This window comes from Myotis daubentonii, chromosome 13 (assembly GCF_963259705.1).
Source record: "Myotis daubentonii chromosome 13, mMyoDau2.1, whole genome shotgun sequence".
NCBI classification, from domain to species: Eukaryota; Metazoa; Chordata; class Mammalia; order Chiroptera; family Vespertilionidae; genus Myotis; species Myotis daubentonii.
Genome location: NC_081852.1, coordinates 39,923,073 through 39,946,554, shown reverse-complemented (window position 1 = coordinate 39,946,554; position 23,482 = coordinate 39,923,073). Strand labels below are relative to the sequence as shown.

The following is a 23,482-nucleotide window of genomic DNA, read 5'->3' as shown; positions in this document are numbered from 1 at the left end:
ATATGTTTTTACTGATTTAGAGAGAGAGAAGGAATAAGGGGAGGGAGGGAGAAAAGGGGGGGGGGGAGATGGAGAGGAGGAGGGAGAGAAAGAGAAACATCAATGTGAGAAACATCGATCAGTTGCCTCCCATATACACCCTGACCAGGGATGGAACCTGCAACTTGGGTATGTGCCCTGACCAGCAATCAAACCCATGACCCTTCAGTGCACAGGACAACACTCTAACCAACTGGGCCACACCAGCAAGGGCAAAAACAGTTAAGACTTCTATTTTGGAGTGAGATTCAGGAATTATAGAATGCCTTCTCTAAGAGTTTGTTATCCACATCTATATATATAAAAGCCTAAGCAACCAAACAATTAAACAACTGGTCAACTGGTCGCTATGATGTGCACCGACCACCAGGGGGCCGATGCTCAATGCAGGAGCTATCTCCTGGTGGTCAGTGCACTCCCACAGCTGGAGTGCCGCTCAGCTGACTGACAGGTGCCAGATGCTGGGCTCAGGGCAGATGAGCACCGGTGGTGGTGCTGCGGCTGCATGAGCCTCTCCCTATCGGGACTGACTGGGCGTGAGCCCACAGCAGACGCAGTGGGGCCAGAATGAGCGGGAGCAGCAGGCAGGAGTGGCAGTTGTACTGCCATTTTCGGCCGATCCCCATAGGCCACACTGAGGGACCCCCACCGGTGCATGAATCCGTGCACCGGGCCTCTAGTATAAAATAAAGGCCTAAGGGGTTGGAGGTTTAGAGAAAAATTTTGTTTTTCTTTTCATTTTTCTGCTAAAGAGCTACAACCTAGATCTTCGTATACAGTTAGGTCTACAGTTCACCAATGCTGAAAGGGTAAGAGTTTTAATTAAAGCCTGGTCTTTTTTTAAAAAATATTTTTATTGATTTCTTACAGAGAGGAAGGGAGAGGGATAGAGAGTGAGAAACATCTATCAGCTGCCTCCTGCACACTCCCCACTGGGGATGTGCCTGCAACCAAGGTACATGCCCTTGACCAGAATCGAACCTGGGACCCTTGAATCCGCAGGCCGACGCTCTATCCACTGAGCCAAACCGGTCAGGGCAGGCCTGATCTTTTAAAGCACTGCCTATTAGAACCCTACTTTCAAATGAAAGGGTGGAACAGTGATGAATAGGTTTTCTTAGTTAGAATTTAGGATAATTAAGTGTAGTGTAATTAAGAATGGACAATGCTTATGGGGGATGTCTTTATACTAAATGCAAAAGTGGAACTAGGTTGGATATTAAGGTTCCATTGTTCCAGAATAAATGCTCCAACTGCCTTTGCAACCACATTTCACTTAAGGAGCCCAAGATTAGGGACAGAAAATGCTCCAATTGCCTTTGCAACCAGATTTCACTTAAGGAGCCCAAGATTAGGAACAGAAGTCTGTTTTTTTTGTGTGTGTATTTTTTTAAAAATATATTTTATTGATTTTTTACGGAGAGGAAGGGAGAGGAATAGAGAGTTAGAAACATCAATGAGAGAGAAACATCGATCAGCTGCCTCCTGCACACCCCCCACTGGGGATGTGCCCACAACCAAGGTACATGCCCTTGACTGGAATCAAACCTGAGACCCTTAGGTCCGCAGGCCGATGCTCTATCCACTGAGCCAAACCGGTGCTGGCTGTGTGTATTTTTTTTTTTTAAGTAACTTTTTTTTTTTTTAAATTTCAGAGAGGAAGGGAGAGGGAGAAAAAGAAAGAAACATCAATGATGAGAGAGAACCATTGACTGGCTGCTTCCTGCACACCCCCTATTGGGGACTGAGCCTGAAATCTGGGCATGTGCCCACGACTGGAATTGAACCCAGAACCCTTCAGTCCGCAGGCTGACACTCTATCCACTGAGCCAAACCGGCTAGGGCAGGGACAGGAGTCTTAATGCTTTCTCTTGCTGTGTGGTTCTGAACATGTAAACTCTTTGAACCTGTAAACAAGGAATAATTGATAGTATCTATGACACAAGATTCTTGCAAGGATTAAATGCATCAGTGCTTGAAAGGTCTTCAGCCCAGTGCTAGGGAAAAATGAACTATTGTCTTTTCAATAAAAATATAAGTGAAGTTCCTATTTAAGTTCCTCACAATTAACAGAGATTGAACCTATGACGTGTTCATGAAAAAATAAATGGGAATATCTCCAAAATGGACATACAGAAGGGTAAAGTCATATGAAAAAATGCTCAAAGTCACTAATCATCAGAGATGCAAATCAAAATGACAATGAGGTACCACCTCACACCTATTAGAATGACTACCATCAAAAAATCAACTAACGACAAGTGTTGGTGAGGATGTGGAGAAAAGGGAACCCTAGTACACTGCTGGTGGGAATGCAGACTAGTGCAGCCTCTGTGGAAAACAGTTTTCAGTTTCCTCAAAAAATTAAAAATGGAACTACCATTTGACCCAGTGAACCCCCTTCTAGGAATATATCCCAAGAAACTAGAAACACCCATCAGAAAGAATATATGCACTCCTATGTTCATAGCAGCGCAATTTACAATAGCTAAGATTTGAAAATGGCCTAAGTGCCCATCAGCAGATGAGTGGATTAAAAAGCTGTGGTACATCTACACAACAGAATACTACACAGCTGTAAAAAAGAAAGAACCCTTACCATTTGCAACAGCACTAATGGACTTAGAGAGCATTATGCTAAGCAAAATAAGCCAGTCAGAAAAAGATTAAGTATCACATGATCTCACTCATATGTCAAAACTGATGAACAAAAATAGACCCAGAGACCTAGAAATGTTGAACAGACTGTCAAACCTCAGAGGGAAGAAGGCAGGGATGGTGGAAGGGGTGTGTGTGTGTGTGTGTGTGTGTGTGTGTGTGTGTGTGTGTGTGGCGGGGGGGGGGGGGAAATCAACCAATGAACTCATATGTGTATATGCATAACCCATAGTCACAGACAATAGGGTGGTGAAGGCTTGGGGGTAGGGGGTTCAGAGGGCAAGGGGGGAAATAAAGGGACATATGTAATACTTTCAACAATAAAGAGAATAGTTGTGCCGAAACCGGTTTGGCTCAGTGGATAGAGCATCGGCCTGCGGACTGAGGGGTCCCAGGTTCGATTCCGGTCAAGGGCATGTACCTGGGTTGCGGGCACAACCACCGTGGGAGATGTGCAGGAGGCGGCTGATCGATGTTTCTCTCCCATCGATGTTTTTAACTCTCTATATCTCTCCCTTCCTCTCTGTAAAAAATCAATAAAAAAAAAATATATATATATAAAAAAAAGAGAATAGTTGTGATTCCTTAATCTGATTTACTTCATAGTAATAAGAGAACAAAAGGAAAAGTAACAGGAAAGTGTTAAAGAGAAAACCCTAAATACTGCTGATGGCACATTCCCTAACAAATATGCTCAAGTAGGTAAAAGTCTTCCTAATGCTCTTCAGTAACACATAGTACTACCTACTGTCCACAGTAATCTCTCTCATTTCTGAGCTTAAAAAAAAAATGTTTTCATGTGAGATAGTACATGTAAAGTTTATTTCTAAATGATAACACCTAATATATATGTATTATCATAATTTTAAGATTTTTTTCTTTACTGTCACGATTAACCATCATGTTCATTTTAATCTCTGTACTTATATCATTTCTTTTCTCTATCAATCCAAATTATTTCCTTCAAGGGTCAGCTCAAGACTTACCTTTTTCATAACTTCAAATGATTTTTTACTTTTATTGAATACAATACTGCTTATGTAGTTTCTACGCTCATCACAATTGTTTATGGAACCATATAACTGTTCTCCAGTTGTTCATTTTGTCCATCTTGTCTTAGACTATGTTCCTTGAGGCTGGGGATCAGGGCTTTCAATTTGTTTTATATTTTACGCAGACTCAGTGTTAACTTTTTGACTGAATCATACCAATATTGTTCAAAATGTCATGATACAACTAGTAGCCCTTTTTGGAGGATACAAACTATATTCCTTAATTGACTCCTGTTGAAGTGTCGCATTAATTATCACAAATCTTTTAAGATTGAGTTAAAGTCTTTTTCTCAAAAAGAGCCATCCCATTTCTTATAGTCATTTAGGTCTTAAGAGAAATCAGTCTCAGAGGGCCTAGTTTTCTCATCTGTAACAAATATACAGTTGTAATGTATTTGTACATTAAATAATGTAAAATCTGCTCTAAGTTTTCTCAGTCCTAGAATTGTCCTGAACTTCCTTGATCTAATGATGTAATGATAATCATTATTAGAAACGATCTATTGGTTAGAAAATAAGTAATCCTGTGACACCTGATAGAACTGATCATATAAAAAATCAATATTCATGAAAACGTTAAAGTGTTAGTCTCTGTTATATGCTACACAGGAATACATGAAAGATAGTCTCTACTTTCAAGCAAATTACCTTCTAACAGGAAAAGTAAGGCCTGAATATAGGAAAAGTTAAATAATTTAGGTAATCTATATAAGAAATATATAAATTTTATGTAGGTCAGCACAAAATTACCTGCCATTTGAGGAATAAAAAATGTCACCAATGCAGAGGAAGAAGAAACCACAGTGGGCAAATTTTATGGAGGTGGAGGAAAAGTGGCTGAACTAAGCCTGAAAGGAGGGTTTAGATTTGAATTAGTAGAGAGGGAACTGGAAGCACAGGTATGAGGCAGGGACATAAGCCAAAAACAACAACTACTAAACACATAAGGATGGGTTGGAGGAGACAACCCAACAGGCTCTCAAAGCAGCATGAAGTAAGACTATGGAGGACTCTGCATAACAAAGCAGGTTAAGAAAATGGGATCTTTTTCAAATCAGTGGTTCTCAATCTTTATCCACCACACTCACCACAAATGACATCTTACTATCTGTGATTCATTCCAGTGACTATATCCAGATTTTTGGGTGTCATCAAGATTTTATGAAGAAGCCTTTTAATACTGTCTCACCATGGCTATTGATGGAGCAACTTCAGAAAGGTTGCTTACTATGGACCCTGACATATACAGATTATGTGCAATTTTTGGAATATTACATATATACAGTAAGTCCTCACTTTAATGGTGTCAACAGGATCTGTAACTTTTTTTTTTTTTTTAAATATATTTTATTGATTTTTCACAGAGAGGAAGGGAGAGAGATAGAGAGCTAGAAACATCGATGAGAGAGAAACATCGATCAGCTGCCTCCTGCACATCTCCCACCAGGGGTGTGCCCGCAACCCAAGTACATGCCCTTGACTGGAATCGAACCTGGGACCCCTCAGTCCACAGGCCGACGCTCTATCCACTGAGCCAAACCTGTCTCGGCAGGATCTGTAACTTTTAAAAAAATATATTTTTACTGATTTCAGAGAGGAAGGAAGAGGGAGAGACAGAAACATCAATGATGAGAGAATCATCTATTGGCTGCCTCCTGCACACCCCCTACTGGGGATCAAGTCCACAATCCAGGCATGTGTCCTTGACCAGAATCGAACCTGGGACCCTTCAGTCTGCAGGCCGACGCTCTATCCACTGAGCCAAACCAGCTAGGGCAGGTTCTGTGACTTTAAAAAAAAAAAAAAAAAAAAAAAAAAAATATATATATATATATATATATTATTGATTTTTTACAGAGATGAAGGGAGAGGGATAGAGAGTTGGAAACATCCATGAGAGAGACATGGATCAGCTGACTCCTGCACACCCCCCACTGGGGATGTGCCCGCAACCAAGGTACATGCCCTTGACCAGAATCGAACCTGGGACTCTTCAGTCCACAGGCTGACGTGCTAGCCACTGAGCCAAACTGGTCAGGGCGGTTCTGTGACTTTTAACTGAAATGATGAATAATGAAACTAACTTTACCATACGATAATTGATATAAACAAGAGTTAACTTCCTACAGTATCTTATCAACATAACAAAATGATGTTGAATGAAACACTACTTGAGGACTTGCTTTAACTCCCTTTTTCTTCCATGCACTAATTTATATGAAAGAAAAACAAATTATAGCATTTATAAACATAAGTGTGTTTATTAAGTTACTTATGAAATGCTTAACCAATCTAGGTGCTACTTTTAAGAAGCAGTACTTAAGACAGAAGAGATGGTAAGCTTGAACTAAGATGTTGAAGGTATTATTTTAGGAAGATTCATTTGAAAGGACAGGTTGATAAAAGAAAATGAAGTTAGAAAACTAATCAAGAGGCTCCTTTAGTAGTCCAGGTTATGATGGGAGAATGACAAGAAATCATGAGGTAAAAACTGTGGAAAGGAAGCCACAGAGGTAAGACATCAAAATGAAAACTGCTTGGACTTGGTCAGTGGACTGCATATAGGGAGGGCTATGTAGTAGAAAGTTAAAAGCTAAGAATGTAGGCTATAAATTGAGTAGGTGAAAAAATAACAATAGGAATAAAAAGTATAAATAAATTATAAAAGGAACTAAATTTAGGTTTTAAATTGAGAAAGACAAGTTTGATTTCATAATATTGACAGTGAGGTCACAAGAAGTCCTTTTTAAGGAGAAGGGTCATGCTGCTATTGTAGAAGTGGATATGAGGAAAGATGAGGGCAAAAGACATAGATCAGAACACAAAAAATCAGAGATGATAGCTGAAAATCTTTAAGGACGAGGTATAGAGAGAAGAGTCAAGGGCCTGGGACTAAACCTTAAAATGTAAGTCTCTAATCTTCATCAACAGTTACTGGAAGCAACAAATTTTCTAATCAATATGACACTGGTTATAAATTGTGGCAATTCTGGACACTAAACAGCTTTTTATATACTTTCTTATTTTTAGATCACAAGAAAGTTATTACTTGTTCAAAATAAAATTTAAAACTCCTTGCCCTGGCTGGTGTTTGCTCACTGGTTGAGCACTGACCTATGAACCAGAAGGTCATGGTTTGATTCTCAGTCAGGGCACATAACCAGGTTTTGGGCTTGATCCCCAGTAGGGGGCATGCAGAAGGCAGCTAATCAATGATTCTCTCTCACTGATGTTTCTTTATCCCTCTCCCTTCCTCTTTGAAATTAAAAAAAACAAAAGAAAAAGAAAGAAAAAAGAGGTAATGTAACTGAATAAAGTAAAATAGTGAACCTGCATTACTGTCACTGCTCCGTAAGTCACAGCTGTCCAATAGATAGAGCCAACCATGATTCCCGCTGCAGCAAATGGACAGGCTTTTGAGATCAGTCTGTCTGCAAGGTCCAAGACGTACACAACTGGACCTATGATACAAAGAAAACAAGCAAAGTTTCAACACAGGACAGATTTTTTAAAATTACTTTTTCAGAAAAGGGGAGGGGGGCGGCGGGGCATAAAAAATAAAATAAAATAAAATAAAATACTTTTTCAATATTTCCCCTATATCTGATGGTTGTTCTGATGCTTTGGAAATAACTTTTATAAATGTGATGGAAATCCAGATTTGAATAGATTTAGAATTTCTCAGTCTTTTGCATGAATAGCTAAATGTTACTTCCTGAATTTAAATATAGCCCCTTTAAACTTTTTCTTTAGCAGCAACCCGATTAAAGCCTCATAGTTGCTGCTTATAAAAGAAGTAGTTCTCTCACTTCTCTTAATAATTACATTGGCTACTACAGAATGAAATAGCTGTTTCAGCTTGCCCTTCCCAAACAGTTCTTGGCCACAACTAGATTCTCTAGTATTTGCTAAGAGTATCATTTCTTTGACTTCAATCATTACTTTCTTGATACAGCCAGTGAAAGTAACTAAGGCTATTTTCTCATAGTTACACAAAGTCAATCTATCTTAGATTTTCAATATGCTATAATTAGTTGAGTATTATTCTCTAATAACTTCTTTTAATTATCATAACACCAGTTTTTATGGCATTCCAACAGCTGTGTGTGCCAATTGTGCTTCTATTATTATGTGCTTAACTGTGAAATTTGACTACTACCTCCCTCTGGAATTTATTTGGGATAGCTACATTTGGAGGTATTCTAATTAACAACCATTTAGCACAATAACAAAATTTGGCTCCAGAATTTTCCAGAGCAGTGGAAGGGTTTTAGTCCTGAATTGGAGCAAGGCCTAAATTTAGAACTGAATATCTAAGTTTAATCACAGGATTATGAAACCTTGATTTAGTAATCAGAAGTTACTGAATACCATCTATATACAATCTATTACTTGAGTCATTTTCTTAGAAATGTACAAGTGTTATTACCTACCTTCCGGGAACTTACAATCTATAGGAGGATACTATACACAAAAATAGTTTATTTGCACTGTACAAAGAAATTAACATAGCAAAATGATAAAATAATGACCGCATAAGAACAAGCATTCATCTTTGGAGCCTCTGATCAATACTTCCCCCTGATGACTGGAGCCAATAATATCACTAAGTCACAAAGAAAGACCACACTGTAAAGTAGAAGGAACATTTGGAGAGACGCCAAAGGATCTATTGATTTAAATTTAGCATATTTATTTTACTATTGCCAAATTCTAACTTACCAAACATTTAAAATTATAAGATTATCTTTTGGGACCAAATAGATAAAGTAAGCCTAGTTTAGTGCATTCAGTACATACGGATTCTACGTCCTCTAATGATAGCTATCATTTCTTGAGTGTCTACATGATACCAAATGTTGTGCCACAGGCATTACATGCATGATTATTTAATCTCATAATGTAAGGTTTAATCCTTAAAATATGCAAATTTGCTGGGTTAAGTTTAAAATTCCCTCAGAAGGCACAATAGAAGTCATTTTAGCTCTGACCAGTGTGGGTCAGTTGGTTGGGCATCATCCCATGTACTAAAAGGTTGCTGGTTTGATTCCCAGACAGGGGAGATGCCCAGGTTTCGTGCTTGATTCCCATGCAGGCGGCAGCCGATAGATGTTCGGCTCTCACATCCATGTTTTTCTCTCTCTCAAAATCAATAAAAAAATATTTTTAAAAGTTATTTTAGTGAGTCACCAAAGATCCCTCAAATGCTGGTATTAAAAATGAAAGATAATACTTCAACTTTCCTATTCTCTACTGATAATTTTTTTAATTAGAAAACTAAAGCCACATGAGAACATCATCAGACGCTACAGCACATGTACTCATCTACCAGATCCCATCCTCTCTCCAACTCAAATCCACAGCTCCTTCAATTCTCTCCTTTCCCACATCATTTCCCCCTACTATTTGTTGGATGATTTCCAAACAAACATGTCATTATTTCTTCTATCTTAAAGAAACTCTTCATTTGATTCCCCCCCCACCCCCCCTTCTCCATGTACAACAAAATTCTTCAAAAGACTTTGTTTTCACTCATTCAATTCTTTCTTGAACCCACTTACCAAAATTGCTCATCAAGGTCACTAATAACCTGTGCACAGCTAAATCCAATCTCAGCTTTCCTCTTATTTAGCCTATCAGCAACAGCTGACAGATATTCCCCTCTTCTTCCTACTACTAGTATATGGTTCTTCACTGCACTTCCAGGGTATCACCATCTCTTGGTTTTCTTTCCATCTTACCAGTCACTAACTTTTTAGTCTCCTTTACTGATTCGTCTTCTTCTTCTTGATCTCAGTGAGGCCCGCCCACCCTGCCAACATACACCTCACTATACTACCTATTTGATTACTCTGCTCTAGTTTTTTTTCCCAAAGCACTTATCACTAACATACTCTAATGTACTTATTAACTGTTTCCACATATTACAACAGGGGCTGGAGACTATGGCCCAGCTGGCTGCCTGTTTTTGTAAATAAAGTTTTATTGGAGCATGGCTGTATATTTTTTAACAGAAAAAAGTTCAGTGACTCCTGAATTAGAACAAAAGCTCAAAAAAGAAAATCTTTAGATCTTCCTTTTTCATTATTCTCTCCAGAGCCCGTTACAAAACTATTTCCTACCAGTCAGAATCAGAATTTATATGGAAAGAGGTTTTTACATGCTTCCAATGTAACTTCTTTCCTTCCTCTTTTTTAACAGTATACTTGGAATTATCTACTGATGTAGTAAAGCAATTTAATTTCTAAGAAACAATCAACCATTTGGACAAAAACATAATTCTAAAAAGTAATCCATCACTACCACTGTTATCTATCATGAACACAGACAATTTAGAGATGTTTGAATATCTTTCCTTTAACGATTTCAGGTTCTAACAAAATGAGCTCAATTTTCTTGCTGAATCATTAGGCGTGAATTCTTTTTGCACATGCAAAAGCAAACAAAATCTTCACTCTTCATTTTGGAAAATTTCTACTCATCCTTTGGTTCATAAGCAAAAGATATGCTGGATTAAATGAAGACACTGGCTGGATTTTATGGCCCTTAGTTTTTCTGACAAAATTCTATCTAGGCTTTGTCTTAAGTTTATTTTGTCTAAACTTCTCAAGGCTCTTCCAGATAGACTAGTCCAAGATTAGTTCAATAATTAAAAGAAAGATTAAATGTCTAATGGTAAATATACCATTAGAATAATAAGCTGCCACGCAGAGGAGGTATTTCTGAGAACTTAAGATTATCTAAATAAGATATTTGGTGGATAACAACAATCACTGAAGTCCTCTGCATGACAGTCCCTAAAATCATACCCTGCCTATTAGGAAGCTTATCATGTGCTACTACCCCATGATTTGGGGTCACAAAAGGAAAATAATAATAGCAACTAGATTCTTATTGTCATATTACAACACAAAAAGTTATTGCAATGAAGGAAAGGCATGACTCCAGTCCTTAAAAACCTTAATTCTAATGGGGAGGAAAAAATATGAATACACATACTTTATAAATTAAATATGTGAGGGCATAAAAAGGTTTCAATATTTTAAAAAGGCACATTGAATTTTTAATGCCTTAGTGGGCTTTGCTACTTATGTTTTCAATAGTATTGTAATTACACATGGATGACAATTAAAAGGAAATCCATTGTGAATTCTTTCATACAATAAAAATACTTTTGGCCTGGCTGGATGGTTCAGTTGGTTGGAGTGTTGTCCCATGCACCAACAGGTTGTAGGTTTGATTCTGGGTCGGTGTGGGTATGGGGAGGCAACCGATTGTTTATCTCTCCCTTTCTCTCTAAAATCAATTAAACAACATATCCTCAGGTGAGGATTAAAAAGAAAACTTTTGTAAAGAAAATAACTACACTAATATTTTGGGTAAATTCAAATTTTCACATTTCATATATGAATGACAGCAAATAGTGAGCTGAGAACTACTGGGGAAACTCCTAAGTCCATGTCTACTGAAAAAGTAGTAGTGCAGCGGTTCTCAACCTGTGGGTCACAACCCCTTTGGCGGTCGAACGACCCTTTCACAGGGGTCGCCTAAGACCATCCTGCATATCAGATATTTACATTACAATTCATAACAGTAGCAACATTACAGTTATGAAGTAGCAACGAAGATAATTTTATGGTTGGGTCACAACATGAACTGTATTTAAAGGGCCAGAAGGTTGAGAACCACTGTAGTAGTGAGTTTTATTGGACAGACACTATGAACACAGATTTGCTATAGCTGCGATTTAAATTCAAGTCTATGTGTATGAATGGTATTAAAGGCATATCTTGGAAGATACAAAATTAATGAACTAAGGGCAGGCAATACTTAGCATACAACATCTGCTGGCACTACTTACAATAATACCCAGAATTCCTAGGACCTTTTTCAAGGACAGATACCCTGACCAATTCCTGAAAAATAATTTCTATGTTATGAGTGCTATAGTTTCTAACACAGAACATAATTTAATGAGCATTTTTAGGTAATTCATAAAGTAATTAAGAAGTTTATAGCTCCCATGAACTCCAAGATTTCTATTAAGTGGCCAATGATTTAGAGAGAATCAACAAGCAAAAAGCTACTCAAGTTTTCAGGTTTTTATTGTGTTGTTTTTTCCTTTGCATTGAAAAAACAATTTTGCCCTGACCCAACTTAAATGCCAACTTGCTAAGTCAAAATATCAGCCCTACTTTCAGATTCAGAACTGCAAGTTTGGGAGGCCAAGAGTCCAACAATATAGGTTTAAACTTCTCTTCTTGCTCCAAGTCTTCTTTTTGTTGCACTCTGTTTCTGGAATGTCCTGTCTCTATTTTGACTGAGTCTGTATGCAAACCCAACTACCCAGTGAAACTAACCTAACCTGATAGAGGTTGATTGACTTAATTGCTCTACCCACCCTGTTCATGTCCCAAGAGGCTTCCTTTACACACTATTCCACAAAATGCACTTACCCCTTTGCTTGTGCATAATGTTAGTACTTTATGTTCTTGTTCAATGTTTGCTCAGTTGTCTCAATATCCTTTATGTCTGTCCATGTCAGCATCATCTTAGACTGAAAACTCCCAGGGGGCAGGGGCCATGTCTGTTTAACTCGTTTTGTACAGTGCCTAGGATAGAACCATGTACAGATAGGTGCTTAAAAATTGCTTTTTGATGATGATTGGCATCACTCTCAGGACTCTCTAGGCCACAGCTATCTCAGCACATGGTACTTGGCAGTACATCAGGACACTTTGGTCTGCTCTACAGAGCACCAGAATATAATGGCATAGGAACTAGTTGTAGCACTGGGGCAAGTCTTTGATTCAATCCATTGTTAAAAAAGAATTTTTAAAAAAAGGTATTAATTATATGGTCCCAAATCAACAAATGTGGATTTCATTGAGGACGAAATAATATCACAGCAACCAACTCAATTAAAAGTATGTGGGAATCCTCATGGGACAGTAAAGAGTTTTAACTCTTTCCCTAGCATTCAACACTGTTTTTAAACTTGACTTTGGAGGTGAGGTCTAAGAAGCCTCAGACAAGCTTATGTAAGTTTCATCTTTGACTGCTCTACTTGTAGGTTGAGAGTTGACCATTTTTATGTAAGAACAAACACCCTGCTAAGTTACATTGCTTGATAACAAGTTAGTCATCAGACTGTAAAAAGGAAGAAAGGATATGTTGTTCTTGGACAATTTTTTAGAAAACTAATCTAATAATTGATCAAAAATCTCCCAAAACAAAACAAAAACCAAACAAGCTTGAAGAATAAAAGATCCAGAGTCAAAGCAAATGAGTACTATTCCTCCATGTGAATATACATAGCTTATCACCATGAACAGTAACTAAAGACCATCATAGCAGTTCTTTTATAATTACAGTTTGTGCCAAGGGAAAACTTAAATTTATCCTTAGAGTAGAATAGCCCATAGCATATTTGTGGGTTATAAGGTCAACTACTAAGTACTTATTAAGCACCTATTGTACACATAATATTTTACTGTGTATTAAAATAAAGGCCTCTGCCTCCAAGGAGCCCATAATCTAGTTAGGGACAAACAATAAATTCATATTAAACAACTGAAAAATTTTAAGGCAAAGTTAATAATGTATGATAGTATGGTACAAACTATACAGATACATGTTAATGAAATATTAAGATTAAAGAGTTTTTAAATTGCCATATGTATTTACTAATGAACAGAAGTGAATCTTAACCTAGACTTGAAGTTGATAATCTGGGGAGGGAGAATGCTAAAAGACCTTTAACTAGCTAAACAACTTTATTCAAAAGGCTTATATATTTTTTAAAAGGTGGCATACCAGTAAGGTGGGGGTTATTTGATAGAAACCTTGACCAGATCTTTGAAGAACAAGACACAATATAAAAGAGCTAGTGAGAGAAAACTAATCTTATAACAGATTTAAAGTCAGAATAAACTAGAATAGAATCCACAAGATTTCGTATCCAAAGCGGAATACAAAGAAAGAAAAAGTATCAAATCTAGAGAAGCTTAATATAGGAGTTAAGTTAGGAAAGGATCAAGAAACATTAAAACTTATTAGAAGACAAGTTTCGTCTGCTTTTTGTAGAAAACCATACCTAAGATATTCAATTCTTTGAACTTCAAAATAAAAAGCTGAAAAAGTTCAAAGTGTAATGAAAGAAACACCAAAAAAAGATGACAATATTAATTACTACATAAAAAAGTAGACATTTTCTTTAAACATACCTACAGTTTTCAAGTTTTCCATTATGATAATATAATTACTTTTATTAGTAAGGAAAACTACTTTTTAGAGAATAACCAAGGGTATCATAAAGTTCAGCTTAACCATAACCTCAAGGAAAGTGAACCTGACATTATGGTTTCATTTTCATTACAGGAGCACCTATTAGACTCCTTAAAAGGCAACATAACAAGGTGGGTAAGCATTATGTAGGGTCTGCTGTGTGAATGTGGACAAACTGGTATTTCCAGACCTCAATTTCTGCATCTGTTCAATGAAGATATCTACCCGTTTTTGTGAAAATTAACATAAAGTAAAAGAAGCTCTTAATAGAGTACTTAGTGTTATGCAGTAACAATCAAGATTTCCTGGCTCCATGAATTTTCCTCCCCTTTCTTGTCCCAGACCTTTCAGCAAAAAGGATCTATTCTTTATTTCCTACATGAGAATTTCCCAAAAGTTCTGTTTTTATACCAGAGCCATATACCAGTTTTTTTCTCAAACATACATCTTAGATCAGAGTTCTATCATGCTTATTAACTTAGTTTACTGTTTTTGAAAGAGTAGCTGATGTGCATTTTTCTGATGATTAGTGATGTTGAGCATCTTTTCATACACTGGTTGGCAATCTGTATGACTTCTTTGGAAAAAATGTCTAGTCAAGTCCTTTGTCCATTTTTTAATGATTGTGTGTGTGTGTTTGCTATTGAGTTATATGAGTTGCTTAGATGGTTTGAAAATATCTTTACCTATTTCATAGGGTGCCTTTTCATTTTGCTGATTGCTTATTTTGCTGTGCAGAAGCTTTTCAGTTTGACGTAGTCCCACTTATTTATTTTTGCTTTTGGTACTTGTACTTTTGGTGTATCTCCAACACTCATTACTAAGACCAATGTCAAAAGCTTCTCTCTTTTTTTTTCTAGAAGTTTTACAGTTTCATGTCTTAAATTTAAGTCATTAATCCATTCTTAATTTTTATGAGTGGTATAAGACAGAGGTCCAATTTCATTCTTTTGTATGTGAATAGCCAGTTTGCCCAACACCATTTATTGAAGAGACTTTCTTTCCTCACCGAGTATTCTTGGCTCCCTTTTCAAATATTAGTTGAACACATATGCACAGGTTTATTTCTTGGCTCTCAATACTGCTCCACTGGCCTTTGTATCTGTTTTTATACCAGTACCACACTGTTTTGATTACTAGAGATTTGTAATATCTTATATAATAAAGAGGTAATATGAAAATTAACCCTCACGCCCTCACAAGATGGCTGCCTACAAACAGGCTGGCAGGGGGGGTTAGTGAGGGATGACCGAACAACTGAACAAGCAGGCTGCGTGGGGTGACTAGGCTGGCAGGGGGGGCGCAGTTGGGGGCGACCAGGCCGGCATGCAGAGGCAGTGAGGGGCAACCAGGCTGGCCAGGCAGGTGAGTGATTAAGAACCAGCAGTCCAGGACTGTGAGAGGAATGTCTGACTGCCGGTTTAGGCCCAATAAACCAGCAGTTGGACATCCCCCAAGGGGTCCCAGATTGGAAAGGGTGCAGGCTGGGCTGAAGGGACCCCCCCCTCCCCCCACGGATTTTGTGCACCAGGCCTCTAGTAGTTTTATAGTTTGAAATGAGAAAGTGTCATGCCTCCAGCTTTGTTCTTTTTTCTCTAGATTGGTTGGGCTAATAGAGTTCTTTTGTGGTTCCATATAAATTTTAGGATTTTTACTACTTCTGTGAAAAATGCCATTGGAATTTCAATAGGGGTTATACTGAATCTATATGACTTTGGGAAAATGAACATTTTAACATTAATTTTTCCTAATCCATGAATATGGGGTATCTGTCCATTTGTGTCTTCTTCATTTCTTGTATCAATGTCTTATATCTTTGTTTTATTCCTAAGCATTTTATTTCTTTTGATATTATGTGAACTGGCTTTATTTATTTTTCAGATAACTTATTGTTAGTATATAGAAATACAACTGATTTTTGTATGTTGATTTTGTACTTGCAACTTTACTAAATTAGCTTATTGGTTCTAACAAGTTTTTTTTTTAATGTGAAAGATACCTTTTTTTAAAAGATGTTTTTACTGATATTTAGAGAGAGAAAGGGAGAGAGATATGGAAACATCAATGATGAGAATCATTGATTGGCTGCCTCCTGCAGGTCCCCTACTGGGAATTGAGCCCACAACCTGGGCATGTGCCCTGACCAGGAATCTAACAGATGACCCCTTGGTTCATAGGTTGTCGCTCAACCACTGAGCCACCACAGCCAGGCTAACAAGTTTTTTTTTTTTTTTTTTGGGGGGGGGGGGGAGGGAATAGTCTTTAGGATTTTCTACATATAAGGTCATATTATTTGCAAACAAAGACAATTTTACTTTATTCTCTTTGATTTGGATGCTTTTTATATCTTTTTCTTGCCTAGTTGATCTGGCTAGGACTTCCAGTACTATGTTGAATAGGAGTGTGAAAATGGATGCCCCTTGTCTTATTGATCTTGGCGGAGAAGCTTTTGATCTTTCAATGTTGGGTATGATGTTTAGCCATGGATTTATCGTATGTGGCCATTATTATGTTGAAGTGTTCCTTTTATTCCCAATTTGTTGCTTTTTCTGCATCTATTAGATTATGATATAATTTTCATCTTTCATTCTGTTAATGTGGTGTATCACATTCATTCATTTGTAGTAAACCATTTTTTTAAAAAAATATATTTTTATTGATTTCAGAGAGGAAGGGAGAGGGAGAAAGAGAAACATCAATGATGAAAGAGAATCATTGATCTGCTGCCTCCTGCATGCCCCCCATTGGGGATCGAGCCCGCAACCCAGGCATATGCCCTTGACTGGAATCGAACCTGCAACCCTTCAGTCCACAGGCTGACGCTCTATCCACTGAGCCAAGCCGGCTAGGGCTGTAGTAAACCATTTTTGCATTCTAGGTATAAATTCCACCTCACCATGATGTATGATCCTTTTAATGTGCTGTTGAATTTGGTTTACTAGTATTTTGTTGAGAATTCCCATCTATATTCATCAGGGATATTGGCTTGTAGTTTTCTTGTAGTGTCCTTATCTGGTTTTGGTATCAGGTTAATGCTGGACTTATAAAGTAAGTTTGGCAGTATTTTCTCCTCTTCAATTTTTAAAGAGTTTGAGAAGAACTGTTTCCTTAAAACTTTGGTAGAATTCACCAGTGAAACCATCTGGTCCTGGGCTTTTCATTGTTGGAGGTTTATGACCTCCTTATTTGTTATTGTTTTGTTCACATTTTCGATTTCTTCATGATTTAGTCTTGGCAGGTTGTATGTTTCTAGGAATTTATTCTTTACCTCTAGGTTATTCAATTTGTTGGCAAATAATTGTTAAAAAAAAAGTCTCTTATGATCCTTTGTATTTCTTTTCTTTTCTTTTTTTTTTTTAAAATATATTTTTACTGATTTTTTTACAGAGAGGAAGGGAGAGAGACAGAGAGCCAGAAACATCGATGAGAGAGAAACATTGATCAGCTGCCTCCTGCACATCTCCCACTGGGGATGCGCCCGCAACTAAGGCACATGCCCTCGACTGGAATCGAACCTGGGACCCCTTAGTCCGCAGGCCGATGCTCCATCCACTGAGCCAAACCGGTTTCGGTGATCCTTTGTATTTCTGAGGTGTTAATTATAATGTCTCTTCTTTGTATGACAAGTGTACATTATATGCTTCATGTTGTGACGTAATAAGTACATAGGACCATCTATGAAATATTCTGCAAAAACCACACAACCAACTCAAAACCTCATCAATGAGACCTAACCAATCTCTGGGTATTTCCCTGTCCACTGTTTGTTCTTTTAACTCTACCCTAAAGTTTGCAGATTGTGTGTGTGTGTGTGTGTGTGTGTGTGTGTGTGTGTGTGTGTGTGTGTGTGTAGAGAGGGAGTGATGGAGGAAGGCAGGGGAGGAGTGGAGGGAGAGAGAAAAGAGAAACACCCTAGAATAAAACACCAGAGATTTGTAACAAGAAAAGTACTTGGCATCATGGCTGGAAGGCCTGGTAAAAAGACTTTTCATTGAATTTTGGTCCATGTGAATGCATTATCTGGAGGGAAAATACATAAAGTAGACTCAAACATTTAAAATAGTTAAAGGATGCCGGAACCGGTTTGGCTCAGTGGATAGAGCGTTGGCCTGCAGACTGGAGGGTCCCGGGTTCGATTCCGGTCAAGGGCATGTGCCTGGGTTGCGGGCACATCCCCAGTGGGAGATGTGCGGGAGGCAGCTGATCGGTGTTTCTCTCTTGTCGATGTTTCTAACTCTTCTATCTCTCTCCCTTCCTCTGTAAAAAATCAATAAAATATATTTTAATAAAATAAAATAAAATAAAATAAGTTAAAGGAAATACTGATTATGAGATATTGTAGTTGCTGCACATTTTGTTTCACATATTTGTTATTCCTTTCCATTTCCAGCAGGGCAAATATCAAGACAAAGAAAAGAGTACACCATCCATGTTATTCATTAATAGTATCTAAAAGATATTCAAATTAACATTATCCCTATTTCCTTTTATGGTACATAAAACTACTTCTTATTCATATGTGGCCTGGTAGCAGTCTCACTGAGTGACAGTAACAAGAAATTTAGCAATTTAAAATCCTGGCTCCTTCACTTACTTGCTAAAAGCACATGGGCTTCCATTAAATAAATTTGGTGACTCTGTTTTTCTTATCTGTAAAATAAGAAACAATATCTACTATGCTTTTGAGAGGCTTAAATAAAGCAATATACGCAACATATAGTGTCTGGCAAATAGTAGTGAACTGTTAGAAAATAATAGCTATTGATATCACTATTATTATTTTTTAATTGGTTTTCGAGAGAGAGGAAGGGGGGGAGAGAAGGGGAGGGAGGGGGAGAGAGAGAGAGAGAGAGAGAGAGAGAGAGAGAGCCTCTGCACATGCTCCAACAGGGGACTGAATCTGCAATCTGGGTATGTGCCCTGACCAGGAATGGAATCCGGAACCCTCTGGTCCACAGGATGACGCTCTAACCAACTAAGTCACACTAGGTGGAGCTCCCTGTTAATATTATTAATATTATTGTAAAATAAAATAAATAAAATTATAACTATTATTTCTGTTTGCTAAACTTTTAGTTTCTCCTAAGAACCACTCCTCATTATCCCTAGTGAATATCTTTCCTTTCCAAGCTTTACACTCCACTTAACATTTTACAACCATTTAAAATATCTACATTAATAAAAGAGAAATATGTAAATTGGTTATCACTCCGCTATGCCCCAAAGCCAATCAGGATGAGTATGCAAATTAACCCAACAAAGATGGCGGTTAATTTGCATTCACAGGCGCGGAGCGAAGACTTAAGACTGAAGAGGCTTGGCTTCTATGCTGCGGCCGAACCAAAGGCCTGGGTCCCAGGTGCCAGAGGAAAACCGGTGCTGACAGCAGGGAAGGAAGGCCTATTGCGCGAATCTTTGTGCAACGGGCCTCTAGTATATATATATTTGTAGTGATTTCAGAGAGGAGAGGGGGAGAGCAAGAGAGAGAGAGAGAGATCAACGATGAGAGGAAATCATTGATCTACTGCCTCCTGCAGGCCCCCACTGGAGATTGAGCCTACAACCCAGGTATGTGCCCTGACCGTGAATCAAATTGTGACCTCTTGGTTCTTAGGTCAATGCTCAACCACTGAGCCATGCCGGCTGGGCTTACAACCATTTTTTGAGGGTGATTGTTAGTTATTTTCAACTCTATACATAATTTTAAATTGATGCTTTGTTGAGAACAACCATAAAGAAATAACAAAACTGTAATAAAAACTTCACTTGAAAGTAACCTAAGAATTTACCACTAATGTATTAAGACATGAGAGAGGGAGTGCCTACATTTAAAGTCAATTTTACAGTTAAAATCGACTCAAAGACAAAAACTGTTAGTAGAAACAAAGAAGGACATTTTATATTGGTAAAAGGGACAATCCATCAAGATAGAACTAAAAAAATAAAATAAAAATAAAATAAGAGATAAAACAATTAGGAAAATATATGCACCTAACAACAAAGCCCAAAATGAATGAGGCAAAAAATGGGAGGAATTGGAGAAATAGGTAATTAACTAAAGTGGAAGACTTCATATCCCACTTTCAACAAAGGATTGGTGAAAGAGCCACAAGGAAATACAGGACTTGAAAATACTATGAACCAACTAGATATTTATAAAACACTCCTTCCAACAATAGCAGAATACATCTTCTTCTCAAGCACACATGGAACATTCATCATGTTAGACCAATAAAACAAGCCTTAATATATTTAAAAGGACAGAAGAAGTATGTTCTTTGATCACAATGGAGTGAAATTAGAAATCAAACAGAATGACATTTGGGAAATTTATCAACAGGTTAAAAAAGAAATCTAAGCGGTCCTTAGAAATTTAGAGCTGTAAATGACTACATTAAAAAAGAAGAAAGATCAAGAAAATGAGAAGAAATGCTACTGACTGGGAGAAAATATTTACGAAAGATATACCAGATCAAAGGCTGTTATACAAAATATACAAAGAACACGTAAAACTCAACAAGAAAATAACCTGATTTTTAAAAATTTCAAAAGATTTAACAGACACCTCATTAAAGAAGACGGATATCACCAAATGTCTAAAATCCAAAACACTGACACCACCAAATGCTGACAAAGATATAAAGCAACAGGAACTCATTGCTGGTGGGAATGCAAAATATACAACTGCTTTAAAAGACATTTTGATAATTTTTTTTTTTTTTTTTACAAAACTAGACATATTCATACCATATGATCCAGCAATCATGTTCCTTGGCATTTATAAGTTGAAAACTTAAGTCCACACAAAAACCTGCACACGTGCCCTGGCAGGTTTGGCTTTGTGGTTGGAGCATTGGCCTGCAGACCAAAGGGTCTCAGGTTTGATTCCCAGCCCTGGTCAGGGAACATGTGGGGGGAACCAGTTGATGTGTCTCTCTCACATCTATATTTCTTTCTCTTTCTCTCCCTTCCTCCGTCTCTCTCTAAAAAATCAATGAAAAAAATATCCTCAGGTGAGGACTGACAACAAAAAACACAAAAACTTTGCACACAGATGTTTACTGCAGCTTTTTTCGTAACTGTAAAAATTTGAAAGTGACTAAGTTGTCCTTCAGTAGGTGAATGGATAAATAAACTGTGGTACATCCAGATAATGGAATATTGTTCTGTGCTAAAAAGAAACGAACTATCAAGACATGGAGAAACTTTAAATATTTATTACTAACTGAAAGAAGCCAATCTGAAAAGGCTATATACTATATGATTCCAACTATATGACATTCTGAAAAAGGCAAAAAATATGAAGACAATGAAAACACTATGTATTATACTTTATTTTTTTTAAACTTTTTTTAAAATTTTTTTAAATATATTTTATTGATTTTTTACAGAGAGGAAGGGAGAGAGATAGAGAGTCAGAAACATCGATGGGAGAGAATCATCGATCAGCCGCCTTCTGCACATCTCTCACTGGGGATATGCCCGCAACCCAGGTACATGCCCTTGACCGGAATTGAACCTGGGACCCCTCAGTCCGCGGGCCAACGCTCTATCCACTGAGCCAAACCGGTTTCGGCTATGTATTATACTTTAAAAGTAGATACATGTCATTGCACATGTGTCCAAATCCATAGAATGTACAATACCAATAATGAATCTTAATATAAACAATGGACTAATAATGACGTGCCAATATAGGTTCATCAATTGCAACACATGTATCACTCTGGCGAAAAGGGTTGATAATGGAGGAGGCTATGAATGTGAGGAAGCAGAGAGTATCCTATATAAAAAAACCCTAATATGCAAATCAACCAAATGGCACAACGACTGGTTGCTATGATGCACACTGACCACTGGGGGCAGACGCTCAACACAAGAGCTGCCGCCCCTGGTGGTCAGTGCACTCCCATAGGGGGAGTGCTGCTTAGCCAGAAGCCGGGCTCACAGCTGTTGAGTACAACGGCAGTGGCAGGAGCCTCTCCTGCCTCCGCTGCAGGCGGGTGGTAAGGAGTGACGAGTTGCGGGCTGTGAGAGAATGCAGGCTGGGCTGAGGGACCCTTCCCCCCAGTGCATGAAATTTCATGCACCAGGCCTCTAGTATAATATCTCTGTACCTTCATCTCAATTTGCTGCGAACCTAAAATTGCTCTAAAAAAATAAAATCTATTAAAAAAAATGAAACCAATAATCTAAACTCCCACCTTTAAAAAACTAGAAAAAGAAGAGCAAACTAACCCCAAACCAAGCAGGAGGAAGGAAACTATTAGAGTGGAAATAAATGAAATAGAAAATAAAAAAAGAGAAAATCAATAAAACCAAAGTTGAGTCTGAAAAGATCAATAAAATTGACAAAACTTTAGCTAGGTTGACCAAGAAAAAAAGACAGAAGATCCAAATTACTAAAACCATGAACTAAAGAGGGAACATTAATACAGTACCAACCTTACAGAAATAAAAAAGATTATAAAGGAATACTATGAGCCATTATATTCCAACAAGTTAGATAAGCTAAATAAAATGGACATATTCCTAGAAAGACACAAACTACCAAACCAGACTCAAGAAGATATAGAAAATCTGAATAGACCTATAAGTAAAAAGATTAAACTAGTAATAATAATAATAATAAAAAAACAACACCTTATAAAGAATGACCAGGACCAGAGAGCTTCACTGTCATCAAACATTTAAAGAATGAACACCAATCCTTCACACACTCTTCACAAAAAATGTGAGATCCCTTCCCAACTTGTTCTATGAGGCCATTATTATTACCCCCATACCAAAACCAGTTAAAGACAACTAATTTGGTAGAACTACAGAGTAAGAAAAGACACAGTTAAATATGAAACCTTAACTTTGACTTTAGTGAGCGAGATATCAATGTAGTTAAAGATTGCAGCAGTAATTGTTTTCCCCAATAAATCATTTAAAACACTGCTCTGATATTATAATAAAAATTTTTGGATTACTCTTGAGATTACTTTCTCTAAATCAGTGGTATGCACGAAGACACATCTAAATGTCTGAGAAACACTACTTTCTCTACTATGCTACTTTCCTTTCATAGGAAGCTAGCCTTTCTTCTTATGCATTATTCTAGAGAAATAGACAATAATGGAAATTTTGTTTGCCCTTATTATTAAACTTCTCACATTATAAAAGCACTTCATTTTTACTGCCCCATTAAAAAAAATGGGTCTGGCCATAACCTGTTTGGCTCAGTGGATAGAGCGTCGACCTGCGAACTGAAAGGTCCCAGATTCAATTCTGGTCAGGGGCATGTACCTTGGTTGCGGACACATCCCCAGTTGGGGGTGTGCAGGAGGCAGCTGATCGATGTTTCTCTCATTGATGTTTCTAACTCTCTATCCCTCTCCCTTCCTCTCTGTAAAAAATCAATAAAATATATTAAAAAAAATAAAAAAATGGGTCTGATTTCA

General features: G+C 37.5%; 1 protein-coding gene across 1 annotated transcript in view; it reads right to left on the bottom strand.

Moving 5' to 3' along the window:
- The window catches only part of MARCHF5 (membrane associated ring-CH-type finger 5), a 44,747-nt gene that overhangs the window by 5,698 nt on the left and 15,567 nt on the right, over positions 1 to 23,482 (bottom strand). Inside the window, exon 3 of the mRNA XM_059662849.1 lies at positions 7,080 to 7,210. Within this exon, the coding sequence (XP_059518832.1) occupies positions 7,080 to 7,210 (131 nt within the window). The remainder of the gene's footprint in view (positions 1 to 7,079; positions 7,211 to 23,482) is intronic.